General features: G+C 52.2%; 1 protein-coding gene across 9 annotated transcripts in view; it reads left to right on the forward strand.

Moving 5' to 3' along the window:
- Positions 1 to 20767, forward strand: part of BCORL1 (BCL6 corepressor like 1) — a 62724-nt gene that overhangs the window by 19437 nt on the left and 22520 nt on the right. For 7 of the 9 annotated variants that reach the window (XM_059156996.1, XM_059156997.1, XM_059157001.1 and 4 more), the window contains 6 exons: positions 4037 to 4127; positions 4412 to 7687; positions 12694 to 12859; positions 13956 to 14036; positions 15989 to 16378; positions 20526 to 20749. In XM_059156996.1, the coding sequence (XP_059012979.1) occupies positions 4037 to 4127; positions 4412 to 7687; positions 12694 to 12859; positions 13956 to 14036; positions 15989 to 16378; positions 20526 to 20749 (4228 nt within the window). Of the gene's footprint in view, positions 1 to 1285; positions 1458 to 4036; positions 4128 to 4411; positions 7688 to 12693; positions 12860 to 13955; positions 14037 to 15988; positions 16379 to 20525; positions 20750 to 20767 lie in introns of all 9 variants that reach the window. The other 2 variants (XM_059156999.1, XM_059157000.1) reach the window with 2 other exon arrangements.

A 20767-nucleotide genomic window follows, 5' to 3' on the forward strand; every position in this document is an offset into this window, starting at 1 on the left:
GTTGGGGATGCCTGCCTGATCCATGTGTTTTAAATGTTCTGTTCACCAAAATATTTGGTTGACCAAGCTCTGCCGTTTACTGATCATGCCCCGTGGGAAAGACACTCAAAATGGCCTTCAGATTTTATATTTGACTCTTGTGACCTTTGGCCAAAGAAAGAGCTCTGCGCGCCTCTCCCGTTTTTAGAGAAGGCACGCTTGCTGGTGTTTAGCTGTTGTTTCAGTCCATCCACTGTTTAAATGCCAATGCATCAGATCAGTCCTCTAGAACACGGACTGTTCCAGCTTGTCCTGGGATTCAAATCCGGTGTTTCCTTGGGGAAGTCTTGCAAGCGTGTGCGTGGCTGTGTGTGCACGTGGGGGAACGTGTGTCTTTGTGAGTCTCTTCTTTTTCCTTCTGCTCTTGACAGGAGAAGTGTGAGGTTCAGGTTACGAGAAGAGACCATTTTTTTTTTAAAGCCATTAGTGCGTAATAGTTTAATGTTTTCTATCCTGAGGAACAAGTTAGAGATGGACTTAAAAGGAATTTGATTTTAAGATACAGAAGTCAGGGCTAAGGAAAGTAAGACTGAATTCCTCTCAGATCTGCGTAAGAAAGATGCTTTCCTTTGCATATGAGGTGCGGCTTTAGATAATGCCCACGAGTGGACAGGGGGAAGGCCAGGTGGTGGTATTGATTTGTGGAAGCATTCACTGGCAACTCGGCAACTCGTTAAAGGCATTTGGGCCTTGCGTGCAGAGATCTGGACTACAGCCTTTAATAAGTCAGTGCACAAGCTGCCTCGGTTCACTGTCCATTCTCAGTCCTGCTGAGAAAGAAACAGGAAGTGAGCCCCAAACCTGCCTTTCCCTCTTCATGGACCTTTCTTGGGATGTTAAATTACCAAATATGCCTAGTGGTTAAGATGACCTTTTAAGCATTGTCACTTCTGATCTCATCTACCCTTTATTGTCGCCTTCCTCTACAGTCTTGGCTGTGCTGGAGCTGCTTTCCGAAATGTGATCTCACCTTATTTAAAAACCATCTTTCTCAGCCCTTTACAACTTGTAGAACTTAGACATTTCGGGTATAAAGCTGCATGTGGGGGGTCAACTCTTAAAACTCTTTGAGAAACCTGCCGGCGTCGTTAGATGGAGTCGCAGAGATGGGGGCCGGGGCTTTCTGCAGGCCCCAGGTGGCTGACTGTAGTCACACCTCTGGCTCACTCTCCCTGTTGTCTCACTTGGTTGCTTCCTTTCTTGTATCCATTCATTCCTTCATTCAACCAACATTTACTAAATCCAGCAGGAGCAAGCCAGCAGTCACGGGACACTGATGGGGAGTGCTGGAGCGTGGCTCGTCCTGGCCCTGTGCGAGTCTGTCTGCAACATGGATAGACTTCCTGGGGGAATAAGGGAAGGCTTTCCAGAGGTGGTGACATCTGAGCCGGGGCTTGAGGGACGAGTAGGAGTTTGAGGTGAGGTATGTTTGGAGAAGACCCTGGCTGGGAAGAAGTTTGTCTTGGGGCGCGACGGGACTCAGGCAGGGAAAGTCTGCAGGGGCTGGAATCTGAGTGCCTGATGTGTGTGGTGTGGTCAGGGCCCCGTGGGCACTAAAAACGCTCTGGTTTGACAGCGGTGCTAGCCCTTCATAATTGGGAAAACAGCCCTGAAAGGTTATCGCCATTTCTGGTTTAAGTTCAACAAAGCCTGACGCGCAACAGCCCAGGGTCATCTCTGCCCGGAAGAGGTGGTGGGATTGATTTTCAGTCCTGATTGAAGCCTGCTTTGACCCCTGCTCCTTCCTGCCTGCCGCCTGCACCCTCCTAACCCTGCCTGGTTGACCCGCTTCTCTCTGGGCACCCCTTGCCTGCAAGCTCTTCCTGTCCCAGGCTCCTCTCTCCACGGAGCAGTTTAATGTTTGCTTAGCTTTGCACACCCCTCTCCTCAGAGAATTTGAAACGTAGCCACACGACATTTTCCCAGAGCCTCAGGGACTGGCACTTGGGCCTGGGCATGGCTGGAGTAGCCGGGACTGCTGCTTCCGCCGCTGTCCCCAGAGTCCCCGGGCCACTGGCTCTGTGGGTCGGCCTTGGAGGGCAGGTGGCTGCCCTCAGCGTTCAGTTCAAGGGGATTTTAAGGGGATGGGAGCCAAGCAAGGGCAGCTAGCTCCCCTCCCTGTGGTCAGGAGAGGAAAGAATAGAAATAGCAAACATCCCTCCCCGGCAGCCCCTCAGGTAGGGTTGGCAAAGGGGCTGGCAGTGCCACTCGTTCCCCTTGCCCTCCTCCCTAAACCCTCGCTGGCCAGTCTTATTTGAACATGGTTCTCCGCAGCCCAAGGCTGGGTATAGGGCCCGCTGTTCCGGTCTCCCAGGACCCGATATCCAAGTACGTTTTCCCTTTCCTTCAAGGTCCCCCTTTCTCCCCTTCCTCAAGACCCCTGACTGCCTCTCCAGCCCTTGCCTGTCCTTACAGTCATTTCTGTTTGTCACCAGCAGTCATTGCCAGCAGTGGAAACCTCCCACTTCTGCCAGCCTAGCTGCCTTTTAAAGGGAACAGATCTCCACCCCCCTCCCCAGTTAATCCTTCCTGGAGCCCTGGAACGATAGGGAGAGGCCTGTGTGATCTCCCTTGCCTTTTTTGCTTCTCTTGGCCCAGGGACAATTTTGGAGTCCATCAGTGGGGCCCTGTTCCAGTGAGAGGGAAGGGGTTAGCAGGACCCTCCCCATTTTTGTGGGGGTTGGCTGTAGGCTCCGTGACTGTCCTAGGCTAGGGTAGCTGGTGGGGCAGATGCCGGCTTCTTCCCAGGCTGTTGTAGAGCTGAGGGGGAGGGGGAGGAGCAAACTCCAAGGCGGTCCATTTCCCCAGAGGCCCGCAGAGCGTGCCTGTGCTTCTCGCCTCTGGAACTGTACCACAGGACTTCTGCCGGAGCTTTATTCTTCTACCCAGACCTTCCACTTAGCCACTCACCTGGGCTCTTGCCCCAGTGGCGTCCTCCCTTGGGCAGACAGTGGTGGGTTTCTGCTGTAACCAAAAAACTAAACTTCAAGTGGGTGTTTGTCCTCTCTCCAACCTCACCCTCCTCGTCTTTTTTCCCTCCTGAGGTTCTTACGGAAAACCTGCAGAAGACTTTTTTGGGTAGGTTGGGGTTCAGTTAGGCTTTCCTCCTTCGCAACCCAGCTCTCTGGCCTCGAGTCCTTCCCTTTGCAATATACCAACTTGAATTTGGGGTCTGTGGCCTTGAAGGCCTCCCTTCGGGGTGGGAGTGAACTTGGGGTGCTAAGAGAACAAGGGGAGAGAGGGGAGCTGCCAGGGCATGGGCTGGAACTCAGTGGCACTTTCTGAGACTGACCCACTGCCTACTGTGCTAAGGAGGCACCTTCAGTGGTACTTTAGAATAGGGCAAGAGGTACCCTGGAGGGAGAGAAGTTGTGCCCTTGAAATGCCCCTCGGCACCCAGTGTCCCGGTGGCCTCAAATCAGTATCATTCTATGCGCTAATAAATCTGTATCTGCTCTAGGCAAGCAACCTCATCAGGTGAATAGGTGATGATTCAGACTTAGAACATGACACACAATGGAGGTGGCTATTTGTTTCAGAAAATGATTACCCTTACGATACCTGCAGCCCACTTCCATTATAGACTTAAAATAAGATTGCACTTAAGAGAAAACTGATTTGCATGCCTTTTGAGATCTGCCTTTTGGCAATGCCCAGTACCTCCTGGATGGTCACATTGACAGGTAAGCTTGGGACAAAAGCAAAGGTGTTAGGCCATCCTCCACGCTCCTGGTGAGAGCCCCAGAGAACAGAATACACAGCCCAAGGAGGGGAGTCTAGTCAGATTGGGCTCCTTTGCAGGAACGTGCAAAGCTGGGCGTGGAGGCTCCGGCTCATGACCTGTCCCCCTCCCAGCCCAATTCCTTGTGATTTCCTCCAAGCCACCAAGGGAAGTGGTTTTATGGGAACCAGACGGGCAGGAGGTGTTCTGCCGAAGGTGGTGGTGGCCCAAAGACTAGGCCTCATGGCCCTTCTCTGGTTGTGTCTCCCATGCTAGAAGAGCACCCCTTTCTGATGAGGAGTCCACGACAGGTGACTGCCAGCGCTTTGGATCTCAGGAGTTTTGTGTCAGCAGCAGTTTTTCCAAGGTAAGGGGCCGTGTGGAGCCACATGTCACCCACCAAAGGGTGGCGCTGAACTGCCCGGGCGATGTGCCCAGTCTGCCATCCCAAGAAGGTGGGCAGGAAGGAACAGGGTATTTCCCAGGAGTTGCTGTATGTGAGACCGAAATCGGCCAGCTGCTCTTTGCTTCTGCTGAGACCTGGTTGGTCGAGTTGCAAAGAGGACCCGCTGCCACCTCTCCCCGGCCTCGGGACACTTGCACCGACCACAGAGAGCTAGCTAAGACGGGCACGCTGCTCTGTCGTTGCAGGTGGAGCTCACGGCAGTTGGAAGTGGCAGCAATGCCCGGGGGGCAGACCCAGATGGCAGTACAGCAGAAAAACTTGGGCACAAGTCAGAAGACAAGCCTGACGACCCCCAGCCCCAAATGGACTATGCTGGGAATGTGGCGGAGGCTGAGGGCCTGTTGGTGCCGCTGAGCGGCTCGGGGGACGGGCTCAAGCTTCCTGCTCCTGACGGTGCCACTGAGGCTGGCGACAGCAGGGCCGACTGCTCCTGGGCCCCCCTCAGCACCCAAATGAGCAAGCAGGTGGACTGCTCAGCAGCTGGGGTGAAGGCTTTGGACTCTCGGCATGGTGTGGGGGAGAAGAATACTTTCATTTTGGCAACTCTGGGAACTGGAGTCCCCGTGGAGGGAACCCTGCCTCTGGTTACCACTAACTTCAGTCCACTGCCAGCCCCCATCTGCCCCCCTGCTCCCAGTTCGGCCTCCGTCCCCCCGTCTGTTCCGGATCCGTTCCAGGTTCCCCTCTCTGTCCCCACCCCAGTGCCGCACTCCGGGCTAGTTCCCGTCCAGGTTGCCACTTCGGTTCCAGCCCCTTCCCCTCCTTTAGCACCTGTCCCAGCTCTGGCTCCGGCACCGCCGTCAGTGCCCACACTCATCTCTGATTCAAACCCCCTTTCAGTTTCAGCCTCGGTCTTGGTGCCTGTGCCAGCGTCGGCTCCCCCTTCGGGTCCTGTTCCTCTGTCAGCTCCGGCCCCCACCCCCCTGTCAGTCCCAGTTTCGGCTCCTCCCTTGGCTCTGATCCAGGCTCCCGTGCCCCCTTCAGCTCCAACCCTGGTCCTCGCGCCTGTCCCCACACCAGTTCTGGCTCCCATGCCAGCGTCCACGCCTCCAGCGGCTCCCGCCCCTCCGTCAGTGCCGATGCCCACCCCGACTCCGTCTTCTGGCCCGCCCTCTACCCCTGCCCTCATCCCTGCCTTTGCTCCTGCGCCGGTGCCTGCACCCACCCCGGCCCCGATCTTTACTCCAGCCCCCACGCCCATGCCGGCTGCCACTCCGGCTGCCATTCCCACCTCTGCACCCATCCCGGCCTCCTTTAGTTTGAGTCGAGTATGTTTTCCTGCAGCTCAGGCACCAGCTATGCAAAAAGTCCCATTGTCCTTTCAGCCAGGGACAGTGCTGACCCCAAGCCAGCCGCTGGTATATATCCCGCCTCCGAGCTGTGGGCAGCCACTCAGTGTGGCCACACTGCCAACGACCTTGGGGGTCTCCTCAACTCTTACCCTGCCTGTCCTGCCTTCCTACCTTCAGGACAGGTGTCTCCCTGGTGTGCTGGCCTCCCCAGAGCTCCGGTCTTACCCATATGCGTTTTCTGTGGCCCGGCCTCTGACTTCAGATTCCAAGCTGGTCTCTCTGGAGGTGAACAGGCTTCCCTGTGCGTCCCCATCCGGCAGCACCAGCACCCAGCCTGCGCCCGATGGGGTCCCCGGGCCTTTGGCAGATACTTCCCTCTCTACTGCTTCTGCCAAGGTGCTTCCAAACCCACAGCCTTTGCTGCCAGCCCCCAGCGTGAGCTCGGCCCCACCACACCCCGCCAAGATGCCAGGTGGTGGCGAGCAGCAAACAGAAGGGACTTCCATCACCTTCTCTCCCCTCAAGTCACCGCCACAGCTGGAGCGAGAGATGGCCTCTCCACCTGAGTGTAGCGAGATGCCCCTGGACCTCTCCTCTAAGTCCAACCGCCAGAAGCTCCCGTTGCCGAACCAACGCAAGACGCCCCCCATGCCCGTGTTGACCCCCGTGCACACCAGCAGCAAGGCCCTCCTCTCCACGGTCTTGTCTAGGTCTCAGCGCACCACCCAGGCTGCTGGGAGCAATGTCACCTCATGCCTGGGTTCTACTTCCTCGCCCTTCGTCATCTTCCCTGAGATTGTGAGGAATGGGGACCCGAGCACCTGGGTGAAGAACTCAACTGCGCTGATCAGCACCATTCCCGGCACCTACGTGGGAGTGGCCAACCCAGTGCCTGCATCCCTGCTGCTGAACAAAGACCCTAACCTGGGCCTCACCCGAGACCCCCGCCATCTCCCCAAGCAGGAGCCCATCTCCATCATCGATCAAGGAGAGCCTAAGAGCACCAGTACCCCCTGTGGCAAGAAGAGCAGCCAGGCTGGGACTGAGGGACAGCCAAGCACAGTCAAACGTTACACCCCAGCCCGCATCGCCCCTGGGCTCCCGGGGTGCCAAACCAAGGAGCTCTCTCTGTGGAAGCCCACGGGGCCAGCAAATATTTACCCACGGTGTTCAGTCAATGGGAAACCCACCAGCACCCAGGTCCTGCCTGTTGGCTGGTCACCATACCACCAAGCGTCTCTGCTTTCCATTGGCATTTCCAGTGCCGGGCAGCTGACCCCCAGTCAGGGGGTGCCCATCAGGCCCACCAGCGTCGTTTCCGAGTTTTCTGGTGTGCCATCTCTTGGCCCCAGTGAAGCTGTGCATGGACTTCCAGAGGGGCAGCCACGGCCTGGGGGCCCCTTTGCTCCAGAGCAGGACACTGGCACGAAGAACAAAACTTGTCGGATTGCTGCCAAGCCTTACGAAGAACAAGTCAACCCTGTCCTCCTGACTCTCAGCCCTCAGACAGGGACCTTGGCACTGTCTGTCCAGCCTAGCGGTGGGGACATAAAAGTGAATCAGGGGCCTGAGGAATCAGAGAGCCACCTCTGCCCCGACAGCACTCCTAAGATAGAAGGTCCCCAGGGGGCTTGTGGCCTGAAGCTGGCAGGAGACACAAAGCCTAAAAACCAAGTACTGGCTACCTACATGTCTCATGAGCTGGTCCTGGCCCCCCCCCAGAACCTGCACAAGATGCCCGAGCTGCCTTTGCTACCTCATGACAACCGCCCCAAGGAACTCATCTTGGATGTGGTCCCAAGCAGCAAGAGGGGCTCCAGCACAGAGCTGTCACAGCTTGGAAGCCAGGTGGACCTGGGGCGGGTGAAAATGGAGAAAGTGGATGGTGATGTGGTCTTCAATTTAGCCACCTGCTTCCGGGCTGATGGCCTCCCAGCAGCTCCCCAGAGGGGCCAAGCTGAAGTTCGGAATAAGGCCGGGCAGGCTCGAGTGAAACAGGAAAGCATAGGTGTCTTTGCTTGCAAGAACAAGTGGCAGCCAGACTCAGTGGTGACCGATGGGGTAACCGAATCTCTGCCGCCCAAGAAAATGAAGTACAGCAAAGAGAAGGACGGTGAGGAGCAGCAGCCACAAGCCAAGGTCATAGCCCGGAGTTCCCATGGACCCAAGGTGAGTGTGGGGCTGAGGTCGAGGGCAGGGCCCGGACACCAGAGGTTTGCCTTCTCCTGCAGATGTCAACCTCCCACTGCAGTGTTGTGGAGTAGCTCTGGGAACTCAACTGATTGGAAGGCTTGTGGAACGTGCTTACTGACCTGCTGTCCTCTTTCTGAGTCACACTGTCCATATATGGTGTTCTGTCACGAGGAGGGGCTGGCTCGTATTTTGTAGGATGAGGGAAGTGATTTGGTCCCTGAGGCCAGGGAGCCCCTTGTCCCAGATGGGGTTGGAAAGCAGAAGAGGGGACTGGCAAGGAAGATCAGTTAATAACAGGCCCCTCCCCGCATAACCATTCTTCCTTTTCCTTTTCCGAGATGACAGCTAGCCTTGAGAACTAGGGATTCTCAAGGGGAGGGGAGGGGCCTTTGATAGGGTCGTTTTCTGCACCACTGGTGGAGCCTGCTCAGGATATGCTTGCAGTTTTGTGGGGCCGAAGCCAATTTGGCTTCTGGGCTCATCTGCCAGTTTCCTATCCACCCAGTGCTTGGGGTGACAGCTTCGTGTTTAGGCCCATTGGGAATTTGGTGTGCAAGACAGGTGGGCATCTGGGTCTGGGTTCTTAATGGTGGCAGGGATCTAGGCCCAAAGGTGAGCCAAGAGGATTCCACTTGAATCCCGTGGTGTTCCAGAGGGGATCCAGAAGCCACTGGTGATCTAAGGAGATGCTTGAAGCAGTTGAACATAGGACTTCTCAAAAAATGTGGAGCAATTTAGGGGCACCTGGCTGGCTCAGTCAGAAGAGCACGTGACTCTTCTTCTCGGGGTCATGAGTTTGAGCCCTGCATTGGATGTAGAGGTTATTTAAGTAAATAAAAAACTTTTTAAAAAATGTGGAGCAATTTGAAGCCTTAAGTTAAGAAGCCTTCAAATTGAATGTTTTTGTTTTTGTGTTTTGTTTTTTTGTTAGAGGTTGTATTTATCTAGGAGAGCCTGGGTGGCTCAGTTGGTCAGGAGTCTGCCTTCTGTTCAGCTCATGATTGAACCCTGTGTTGGGTTCCCTGCTTGGTGGGGTGCCTGCTTCTCCCTCTCCCCTCCCCCATCTCGTGCTTATGCTCACTCGCTCTCTCTCTCTCAAATAAAATCTTTAAAAAAATTAGAAAAAGATAGCGTTTATTTATCTGAGGGGGAGTGGGGGAAAGCAAAGAGAGAGAAACAGACTCCCCGGTGAGCAGAGAGCCCAATGTGGGGCTCGATCCCAGGACTCCGAGATCATGACCTGAGCTGAAGGCGGACGCTTAACCAACTGAGCTACACAGCCACCCCACTTTTTTTCTGGCTGTTGGTTGCAATATTTTATTTTAATTTTATAGATTTTATGAAGTTTTATTGGAATGCAGCCATGCTCTTCTTTTTTTTTTTTTTTACATTTTTCAGTTTCAAATTAAATGTTGATATACACTAATGAACAGATTTCTAGCCAGAATACCATGAATTTGGGTTTGTGGTGGAAGCTCTTAGTCTTTTTTGGAATATAGAATGTTTTGGGAAACTGTTAAGACCCTGTCCACAGAAACATGACCTCAGAATTTTGCCAGTAATTTCAAGGAGTTCATGGGCCCACCCCCTCCACAAAGCCCACCCATGGGTTCCAAATTAAGAACCCCAGGGATAGAGTTTGGGTGAGTTTTCTCAATGATCTCACAGCCATCTCTGTATGGCAGAGACATGCCAAATAGGAACACAGGTCATAACATAGTAGAGCATATGTGTAGCATTTGCTCAAGTAACTGTGATTTGTCCTTAGTGGTAATAAGAAAAATCATTTATGTCATTATACGTGCTGTATGTTATACACACACATACACACACGTGGCATATATATTATATGCCAAGTGCTTTCTACACACGTCATCTAACTCAATCCTTCCAATAACCCTGTGAGGTGAATACTATACCCAACTTACAGATAAGAAAATGAAGGAAACAAACTAAATGGGCAAGTTACCCAACATTACACAGCTACTAAACGGCAGAGCTGGAACTCAGATTCTGGTCATCGGCTCCGAAGTTCATGACCATCGTCCGCTATGACACCCTGTCTTCTACTCTCCTTATGTATGACTGTTTCACGGACCATTTGGCAAGCGTTTGCTGAGTGGTTACTACATGCTGTTCCCTCCGGGGCAGTGAGCTGCATCTTCAGGAGGGCAGTACAGCGCTGTGGTGAGGAAGGTGCTTTCCAGAGCCAGGCACAGTGCCCAAGTTTAAATCTTGGTCCTACTTTTCCTAACTGTGCTATCGGTCAAGCGACTTAATCTCACAGGCCCTCAGTTTCCTCATCTGCACAATGAGACCGTAATAATACTTTCATAGGGCTGTGTAAAGATTAAATGAGATGATGCCGTGAAGTGTCCAAAATAGGCAAACTGATAGAGACAGAAAGTAGAATCGTGGTTGTATAAGGCTGGAGGAGGTGGGGAAATGGGTATGGGGTTTCCATTTGGGGCAGTGAAAATGTTCTGGAACTCGATGGTGGTTATATGACTCTGCAACTGTACTAAAAACCATGGAATTGTAAACTTAATCAAATGAACTGTATGGTATATCTCAAAAAATTACATGTCAATAAAGCTGATATTAAAACAAGTAAATGAGGTGATATATATGAAATACATATGAATGCTTAGAACAGTGCCTGGCAGGGAGTAAGTGCTCAGTGAATGCTCGTGGCTGCGGGTTGTTATTGTTAGTGTTGCTAACAAAATAGACATGCTCCCTGCTCTCATGGAGCTTATGTCTTGCAGGCGACCTGGTGACAGGCAGGCACTGCCCTTTACTATATTAGAAGAACAGTTCACTGGGCCCACTGACAGATGCCGAGGGCAGAGAATAAAGTTACAAGATCAGGGGCCTTCACAGCTTCCTGTAGTGATTTAGCAAATGTCCATTTTGTGGGGGAGAGTAAATAACTTAGATCTTTCTCTTCTTATCTTCCATTTTTCCGGAGAAAGAAACTGTTGATAAGCAAAGTCAGATCAGGGCTTAATTCAAAACAGCGCCTTGCAGAGTATGGCCAAGAATCAGAATAGTCTCCTGTCCCTTACACCACCTGCCCCAAGGGCTCATGGAATCCTGAAGGGCTGGCTGAATCCTCAGCAAAGAAAGAGTTCTGCTTCATTTGGTGCTGGGTGTATTTTATTGTCTTCTCATCCTTTGGGAAATTCTTTGGAAAAGCTTTAAAAACTCTGTTAACCGGAATGTTCATCTTACACAGTCTCCCCATCCACCCAACTTTTTGAGTAAGTTGGAGCATGTGTATACATTTTTACTCTCGGGGCTGCCCTTGCAGAACATACGGACAGAAATCCCTTCTAGATGTTCTGTTTTACTTGTTTTTGTCTGTCTTAGGAAATAAAAGTTAATGATCTGCACTTGAAAGAGACGGCTAAAAGTGATATTCAGAAATAAATAGGACATGTTCAGACTTATGTGCATTTAACTTTATTCCCCCTGACTTCGAGTAGTCTTTTTCTGGCCATTCCTGAAGGTGAGATTTTAAGCAACAGTTCCCATCTTTCTCTTTCCTCCTAGTACTTTCTTTTTCCTAACACTTTGATTTGTAGGAACCAGCAGCAAGCCAAGGAGGCAACTGAACTTGAATTTTTAGCTCAGCCCTCTGCTGAGTAAGAAGAAGGAGGAGTTCACAGTGTAGTAGGAGTCCTGGGAATTTGGTGGGGAATGGTCACTCCCTATTCCTGGGGAATCGAGATTCCCCCCCCCCAACATCCCAGAAAATGTTCTGTCGGTAAGACATTAGCCATCCCCTTAGCTGGAGGTAGGCAGTGATAACCTTCTAGAAGGTGCATGTGGGTCTGCTTAGGGGGAAAACAACTCTTCCTTTCTTCCTAGGGCCTGCTTTCATTGTTAATTCTGCACTCTTATTCTGCACTCCCTGGATGCTAGAATACTGGAAATCCCTACCTTGCCCTATTTCTTGTTTGGCCGCATGGAGAGACCTCAAAGCTTGCGAGCATATGCGGCTGTGAGGCTGGCTGAGAGTGTCCTTGCGCTGTGTAAGCATGGCCATCGTGCCTATCTGAGTGAGCAGGGCTGAGCGAAAACAGAGGAGGACTTGAATGGGGAAGAAGGGGAGTGAGAGCTGCTGCAGAGAGAGGCCCAGGTGGGGAGCCAGGAGCCCCGGGTCTCGGGCCCAGCTCTGCCACTTTCTCACTGCAGGTACAAATGAGCTCATTTGCAGATTTGCCTGGTAAGTGGCAGCCATCCCCGAGTGCAAGGACGCCTGAGGCCGTGTGTTGCTCTGGACAAAGCATTTAACCTCTAGTCTTGGAGCCTCAGTTTCCTTGTCCGTTCAGTGGGGATGATACCAGCTTCTGCTTTCGGGGTTGTCAAAAAGATCAAATCAAATAATGGAGAAGAGAATGTTTTGAGACTTTGGAAGTACTGAAGAGTATCAAGTGGCTTATTACTAATGCCTCGGCCTTTTCCTTGTCTTCCCTAAGTACGGGGTGATGTGAGTTGCTCCCATGTCATGCCTTTCTTCTCCCCTTCATTGAATCTATTACACACGGAGATAGACCGTTTTTCTTGAGTTGGCCCGGGCTAAGCATGGTTTTCAGTTCTTGGTGTCCATACCATTCACAGTGAAGGTAGTTGACCAGTGTGGTCACACGACTTGCCGAAGAGGCATTTCTGTTTTCTACCCGTCTCTATTGCTGTTTGGATGCAGAGAACACGGGCCTGAATTTACACCTTTGGAAATGACCTGGGGTATTGATGTAGCTTGTGAATGCAGACTCCGTAGACCTGTAAAAATGATGGCATGTGGTTGTCTGTGGGGATTAGCTAGGGCACAGGGTTCAGGCTCAGAAAGCCCCTGCCCCGGGACCCCACAGCAGCTCCTGTCCATGTGTCAGAACAGGGCACCAGACTTACCATTGGCAAAGCCTTCTTAAAAAGTGAAATTGGTCTCAGACTTGACTCTCTCTACCTCTCCACAGTGCCGGAAGCCGCCTAGTGACCCCCAGGAACCCACCAAGAAAAGCCCCAGGGGGGCTTCAGATTCAGGAAAAGAGCACAATGGAGTCAGGGTAAAGCACAAGCACCGGAAGCCAACAAAGCCGGATTCCCAGGCTCCAGGAAAGCGAGCTGATGGCCATGAGGAAGGTAGGCTCCACAGGTCCACGCCCTCTGGGCTGAGCTGCAGAGGGATCCCCGAGGCAGGTCAGTGGCGGGGTGGGGAGTGGCTCTGCACTGCCCAGAGAGCGAGACTTATTCGTTATGGAAGGAAGATAAAATCGACACCTGTAAAATCAAAGGCAAGGGAGAAGGGGCTTATTCTGTTCACCCTGATTACTAGAATAGGATACACAGAAGGCCAAAGAAAAGACGGTTTTCAGACAAACAAAAGTCAGTCCTCCAACAGAGTAGCCGACCCATTACCGTGCAGTGGGTCTAAGTTCAGAGACGAAACGGGGTTCATGAGGACTGAGACCAGAACAGGATGGGGTTCATGAAACCTGTTTTTCTACCTTTGGTATATTTGAAAACTCCTATTATAAAAAGTTAAGAAATTAATACCCAGATACCTAGCCAGAAGCATTTAGGGAAATCCTGAACCCTTATTATCGAGGGACACGCAGTATGTCTGCAGTAGGAAGGTGTGTACTTGACCTGTGACCTGTGTGCTCTGCCCCTGATAGTTCCTTGGTGCCCTCATCATGGGGAGACGCCCATGCGTTCCTTTGCACAGTAGCCTGTTCTCATGGCCTTGCCTGTCTGACATGACCTGCCTTCTTCTAGTCTGTTCTTACATGGCATTTTCCCTTTGTCCACTACTCCCTGCTCGCATCTTCCTGCCTCGCCCAGTCCTCTACCATCCATTCAGGTGGCCCTTGTCTGGGACCTGCTCCAGCCTAGTTCTAGCTTTGTGGAAGTGTGGCAGCCTCCTGGTCCTACAGGCAGCCAGGCCTTCAACTTGCTGGCGTGCTGCCAAATCAGTTCTGTACCCAGCCCTTTATTTGGTGTCACCGAAAGTGACCCAGCTCCCAGTTTTCAAAACCTACTGGGAGGTGCTCCTTCTCCAAGAGAGGCACGCAGGTGAGAGCATGAGGAGAGCCAAGGAGACCCTGGGAAGGATGCAAACCCTCCCTTGATTTTTGCACCCAGGCCTCTTGGGTGGGTGGGAGGGGGCGGCTTCCAGTCCCTGGACTCCTGATTGTGATATTTCTACCTTCTGCCCTGAAACCACACATCACTCCAGGTTCCTTGGAGAAGAAAGCAAAGAGCAGTTTCCGTGACTTCATCCCCGTGGTTCTGAGCACGCGAACGCGCAGTCAGTCTGGTGAGTGAGTCTGAAGCCGTGGCCCACCTTGGCCCTTCTCTGCAGAGAGAGGTAGAAATCTGGTTGAGCGATTTTGCCTCTGGCCCAGGTGGAGAGCTGAGAATTTGACTCGCTGTGCTAAGATGCCCAGCTCCTTGCAGAGATCAGAGAGCCCAGGGGAGGGGGAACACGGCCCACGATGTTAGGAGTGCTTGCTTCGACTTCCCACACGGGGCTTTTCCGAGCAGGGATTTGATGTCTCTTGTGGGCGGCCAATGGTGGGAAGAGGCAAGGCCCATGCCACCCAGGAAACCCAGCCTACTCCAAGCTTTGGCTTCTCATGATGAGTGGAGCCAGTGTCAGGCATGGACATACAACCTTTGGACTTACTGCCCTGGGTGACAGGCGTGAACAAAGTCGGAAATGGTCACTGGCTTGTCAGAGCCAGTAGAATCACATTTGGTCTCCTGAATTTGTATTCAGTATGTGAAAAAAAAAAAGCTCTTTCTAGTCCCTGCTAGTGTGCGCTAGCCTCCACGTTGGTATGTAGCGCTAGAAGTGGTTGCCCTGGTTCACCCGTATTTCCATGCAAAGTGGATGGAATGGGGAAGCAGGGCGCAGTGGAAACTCTGCTAGCTGACATTCTATTAACTGGCACCTCAGCACATGGAGAGCGCCGTGGTAATTGGGGCTCGTAATGACGGCCTGGAGGCCTTGCAAAATCCTGAAGTGTCTTCTGAATCATCAAAGAGTGATTACATTACACCCAGTCTCGTTTTACTGTTAAACACATTGTACGGTATTTGATTCTTTGGAAATTGGTGATCCCTGTGTGATCTCTATGGTGATTCCGTATTAACCAGAATATTAGATTAACCAGAACACTTTGTTCCTTGCCTGGTCTATATATGGACATTTTGCTAAATATTTGCTCTCTTTAAACGGTCTGACTCACTTGAAACTTTGGTTAAGGACTGTTCATGTGCCTCGAAACCATTTCTTTCTTCTGCTGACCTCGCTTGTGTTTGGGAACTGTCAAGTTAATAGCCGAGTCCTTGGGAGAAAGGTGGTTGGGTGTCAGAGCTGCTTCGGAGGAAGACTGTCAGATCTGCCGTTGCGCTAAACCGGGCCGGTTAAGGGTCGTAATTTTGTGGTTAGCACAGTTGAAGGAAGGAGCGGGGATGAAAATGGCCTCTTGGCAAGATGGTGGAGGAGACCAGGAAAGGTACCATCGTGCTGGGGTGCTGCGGAGAGGGGAGGGAAGCGCCTGCCCAGCGGGGAGGAGCGGCTGTGGTGGGGACGAGGGGGGCATTCTGGGACAGAGCTCCACCCCTGGACTCTCGGCCACTTACTAGGAGGTGGGGGTCTGTGTATGAGCATTTGGGGGGGAGGGACTAACCCAGGCTGTGTCACAGGAGAGGGACTCCTTGCTTCACTTTTCCTGCGACTCTTCTGTGATGATTCTGCTTGCCCAGGGAGTCTCTGTCAGTGAGCAGGGGCCAGGATACGCTGCTGATCTGCCCTCCCTCCCCTGCCACTGAACCCTGATTTCCCAAAGGGCAGGGACCCGTGGCCCCCTCCTGCTTCTCACATAATGCTCCGCGCCTTGTATGCACTAAGTAAGAGTTTGTGCAATGACTTAAAGTCACAGCAACATGGATGAGGAAGGGCGTGTGGCTTGGATACTCGATATTTGTGTGGCATATTGGACTCTGTAAAGTGCTTCTGGGCGGATTATCTCATTTGAGCCTCAAAACAGTCCTGTGAGGCCAGTAAGGCAGAGAACAGTGTCCCTGTTCTATAGAGGAGGAAACAGAAGTGAAGGAACCTTCCCAGAGCACACAGCTAATAACTGGCAGAGCCTGAACTTGAACCCAGACCTTCAAGCTTCTAATCCGGGGCACTTGCTTCGCCATCATACTCTTTGTCCTTTGAAGAGGTCCCTGACCGTCCTCTGTACATCCCGTCCACAGGAGGCATCTGTAGCCCCTTTGCTGGTGTGGCAGACAGTGACATGGGAAGCCAGGAGGTCTTCCCCACAGAGGAGGAAGAAGATGTGACCCCCACCCCAGCTAAGCGTCGAAAGGTGAGAAAAACCCAACGGGACACCCAGTATCGCAGCCACCATGCCCAGGACAAGACTCTGCTGAGCCAGGGCCGCCGGCACCTGTGGCGAGCCCGAGAAATGCCCTGGAGGACAGAGGCTGCCCGGCAAATGTGGGACACCAATGAGGAGGAGGAGGAAGACGAGGAGGAGGGCCTGGTGAAGAGGAAGAAGCGGAGACGACAGAAGAGCCGGAAGTATCAGACTGGGGAGTACCTGACAGAGCAAGAAGAAGAGCAGCGGCGGAAAGGGAGAGCAGGTAAGGCTGGCTAGGGGCTGCTGCCCCAGCGAGCTGCTGGCCCTCAGCCCCAGGCCACAGTGACTTTGGCTTCTGGGGACCCTCGGGCATCTCGGGTGTTCCCACCTCCGCCTTCTCCTCGCCAGCCGAAGGCCTCTGCACCCGTAGAAACCTGGTGCTGGGAGCTCCAGCTGCCAGAGGTGGTCGCTCAACTCCAGGCCCCCGTTTTTGGCTTGGGGTTCAGATTGAATGAGTTTGGACTGACCTGCAGGGGAGCGGAGGACATGAAGGCCCGAGCCCTCCGGTTTCATGTAAGAGTCTGAACCCCTGGGCAAGGCCACAGTGGCTTCCTTGGCATGGGACAACTCGATACCAGGGAGTTCTCTGGTTGGCTTGAGGGAGCTGGGTCTTAGGAGGCTGGGTTCTCTCTCCTAGAATCCTGGGTTCAAGAAGAAAGAGGCATTGGCTGCCTTTCCTGGGATGCCACCAGCCCCTACACTAAAAAGAAGTACAAAGTTCCTTCAACTTAACAGAAGAACTTCAAGTAGAAGCGGGCACAACTTTGCTTTCTCAATTAAAGCTACAGAGGTTATTAAGAGGCAGAATGAAGCTTTGAGGTGACCCGAGGTGGCGTCAGTTTTGTTCGACCCGAGTCGGAAGAGCAGGCAGACCAAGGAGAAAAACCAAGCTTTCTTTGGCTATTTGGCTCTGCCAGATGCTGTCATGTGTAATCATGGAGGCACAGACTATCACCGAGGCCTGTATCAGTATGTTCTGCTAAGTACTGGTCAGGCCCATTTCTGTTGTTGTTTTTTTGTGTGTGTGTGGGGGGAGCAGCATTTCTATAACATGTTTCTAGATGAACAAAAAGTATGTCTCTGGGTTCCATAAGAGCATATCTGTGTCTCACTCTTCCTTTGACCTCTGCCCCTGAAGCAACAGTTGATTGTCTCTGATAATGTATTTATCCTGACCCAGTGGGAAAGATCCACAGTCTCCCTATTGTTGAAAATGGAAGAACTGCCTTCTGAAGGGATAGTAGATTCTGGGTTTGCTCTAACGCAGAGAAGGCTAACCCTCACTTCCAGCTCGGTTTAAGCAGAGATGTAGCTGATACCATCCCCACACTGCAGAGGGTAATGGAGCTAATCGTCATCAACTGTGGGAGACTGAGGATAATTTTCCCTTTTTCCTGCCAGAGCCGTAAGGGATTGGTCAGGAACGAGGCGTCAAGTCGTTGGTCTCAGCTGCTTGTGTTAGGATGAAGAGGAGCTTTGGTGTCACCTAGTCTTCTTTACTGAGAGCTGGTTTCCTCCGAGCTGGGACTCTTCCCACGGAACTTACTGGTTTGGAATCAGAAGGACTTTTGAGATTACCTGGTTCCATTTTCCGTCGAAAAGCAGAGATCTCTGTAGCACTGTGGACAGGTAGCCTTTACGTAAACACCTCCCAGGGCATGGAGAACACTGCTTGGCAAGGCATCCTGTTGGATTTGGGGGCAGCTTTGGTTGTTGAAATGTAGGTCATTCTCCCTCCATGCATGTGGCTAAGGGTCTTGAGTCAAGGCTCTTGGCTTTGGCTTATGGTTTGGTTGCCTTCCTCCAGATCCAGTGGTGACATCTTCATGAAGGGATTGCCTGGCAAACATCTCCCTTCTCAGGAAAGCTCTGAACCTTCCTATTACTACCTGTCTTTCAGGTTGACATGAGGAAGTCGGGCAGAGGCCAAACTAGACAGGTCACCTTATTTCTTTTTTAAAAGATTTTATTTATTTATTTGACAGACAGAGATCCCAAGTAGGCAGAGAGGCAGGCAAAGAGAGAGGAGGAGGAAGCAGGCTCCCTGCGGAGCAGAGAGCCCAATGCGGGACTCCATCCCAGGACCCTGGGATCATGACCTGAGCCAAAGGCAAAGGTTTTAACCCACTGAGCCACCCAGGTGCCCCTGGTCACCTTATTTCTGTCTGAGCCTCATGACCTTTCTGGTTTTTTTGAGGATTATATTTATTTGAAAGAGAGAGAGCGCTAGAATGAGTCAGGATGAGGGGTGGGGTGAGCAGAGGGAGAGGGAGAAGCAGACTCCGCACTGAGCATAGAGCCTGTCACAGGGCTCGATCCCGGGATCCCGAGATCGTGACCTGAGCCGAAGGCAGACTGTCAACTGACTGAGCCACCCAGGCGCCCTCACAACCTTTCCTCTTGTCCTGGGCTTCGATATGTCCCTCCTTGACCTGCAGAGGGGATAGGAAGAGGCGCTTCCACTCGCGTAGCTACTACGTCTACTCTCTTTCTTTCTGTGCTGCTATGAAGTTCTTGCTCCACTGCAGCTGTATAAACTCCAGAGCCTGCCCCGCCCTGGGTAAGCCGGGTAGGGAGCTACTGCTTTTCCTCAGGCATTGAATGCCGCAACATGGCTTCCCCATGTTTCCTGACGTCCCCCCTCACAAGGCACCGTTCTGTTCCTTCCTCTTTTGACTCAGCCCAGACTTGTTGCATCAAAAGCCCTGGTTGAGAATGTTCTCGTTGGAATTGCCTTTAGAAGCCATCTAACGTGGCAGTTCTTGCATGAGCGTGGGGACCCATGAGTGGGTTGGAGAGAGTTGGGGGAAAGCGCTGGTGTGACAGCTGCTGGCCTCCTAAGTGCCGCACATAACCTAGAGCCAGTTCTTCGTACTCTAGTGATGGCTCCCACATCTGGACTTGGCCTTGTGTCACATGTGTGAACACATGCCACGGTGGAGGGAAGCCAACTGAGAATTCTTGGATCTTGCTCAACCCTCTTGGTTCACATATTGGAGAAACTGAGGCTGCAGTTATTCATTTCATAGACATACCGATCTTTTGCCATGTGCTCAGTCCTGTGGGGGAAATAAAGAACACATGGGCAGGGCCTTCCCTAAAGAGCTTACTGAAATAATATGGTAAGGATGCCTTTCTCTTTATAACACCTTATAAAGGGGTTTTGTGTATGCTACCTCATTTAATTCTCATACCAGTCCTCTGATGTGGAGTAGGTCTTCTCCATTTTACAGACATAGAAACTGTGGGAGATTATAACTTGCCTCCAGCTAGTTACACAGCTAGTGGCCAAGCCATGTGATGCTAATATTAGTTAAGAGATAAGGGTTAACCCAAACTATCCCCGCTGTACCTGAGGTTTAGGACTGGCCTGTGGGATGAGGCTCTTGGCAATGAAATTCCCAGTGCCACTCAGGGCTCCATCCAGAAAGAGCTGTAAGAATCACAACACACCATTTTAAAATAAAGGTTTTGTTTATTTATTTTAGACTTGGGGGGGGGTGAGTGGGGGGAGGAGCGTCAGGGGGAGAGACAAGGAAGGGGAAAGAATCTCAAGCAGACTCCATGCTGAGCGTGGAGCCTGATGGGGGATGCATCCCACCACCCCAGGATCGTGACCTGAGCTGACACCAGGAGTCAGCTGCATAACCAGCTGAGCCACCCAGGTGCCCCTTGAGTCACAGCCACGCTTTTTGAAACTCGAAAGTGCTTTGTCTAGTGAGCTCGGGCTAGAATTAGAGATGTTGCTCAGGGTATCCTGGTGACTTGATTTCCAGCCAGGGAGGGCAGCAGGATTTTGTGATTGCCCATCGGCTAAGTCGGCCCAGGGCGCCTTCTGATTTCAGGGAGTTTCTGTGGCTTTGATCTTCATGTCTTCAGCGAGTGACCAGCCAGGCAGTCAGGTGGGTGAGTGGAGGCAGTGACGGAAGACCTCCGTTTACACCCCACCCCAGGATACTTCAGACTTCACTTCAGCAGACTGCTGGATTTGTTTTCGTATTGGAATGGGGAAAGAGACAAAGGGGATGGGGAAAAAGCTGAAAATAAAGTTCTGATTTGCTCTGGGCTATGGGGAAATCCTTTTAAAATTACCCTCATCTTGGGGACAGCCACCTGGGCCGCCCCCTGCTGGCAGGGCGGGGAGTGGTCATCGGCTCGGAGAGCAGGGACTTTGTTGTTGAAGTACAGTGGGCACTTGCGAAGCATTTAGTGGCATTGTTGGCACCACACTAGACTCTGGTAGTTACTCGTTACACAACTCGGCACTGAGATTCGACTCCCCAAAGCCTTCTGATTCATCGTAGAGGAAGGCATTGCTTTTCTGTGCTCCATTTCCCTGACATCCATTCTTTCCTGTTTCTTGCCTTCAGATTTAAAGGCTCGGAAGCAGAAGACTTCCTCCCAAAGTTCGGAGCACCGCCTCAGGAACAGGAACCTTCTCTTGCCCAACAAAGCCCAGGGGATCTCGGATTCACCAAACGGTTTCCTCCCAAATAACCTGGAGGAACCAGCCTGCCTTGAAAATTCAGAAAAGCCATCAGGAAAACGGAAGTGCAAGACCAAGCACATGGCAAACGTCTCAGAAGAGGCCAAGGTGCGTTGCCAGTGAGGG

Source organism: Mustela lutreola, chromosome X, assembly GCF_030435805.1.
Source record: "Mustela lutreola isolate mMusLut2 chromosome X, mMusLut2.pri, whole genome shotgun sequence".
In the NCBI taxonomy this organism is placed as follows: Eukaryota; Metazoa; Chordata; class Mammalia; order Carnivora; family Mustelidae; genus Mustela; species Mustela lutreola.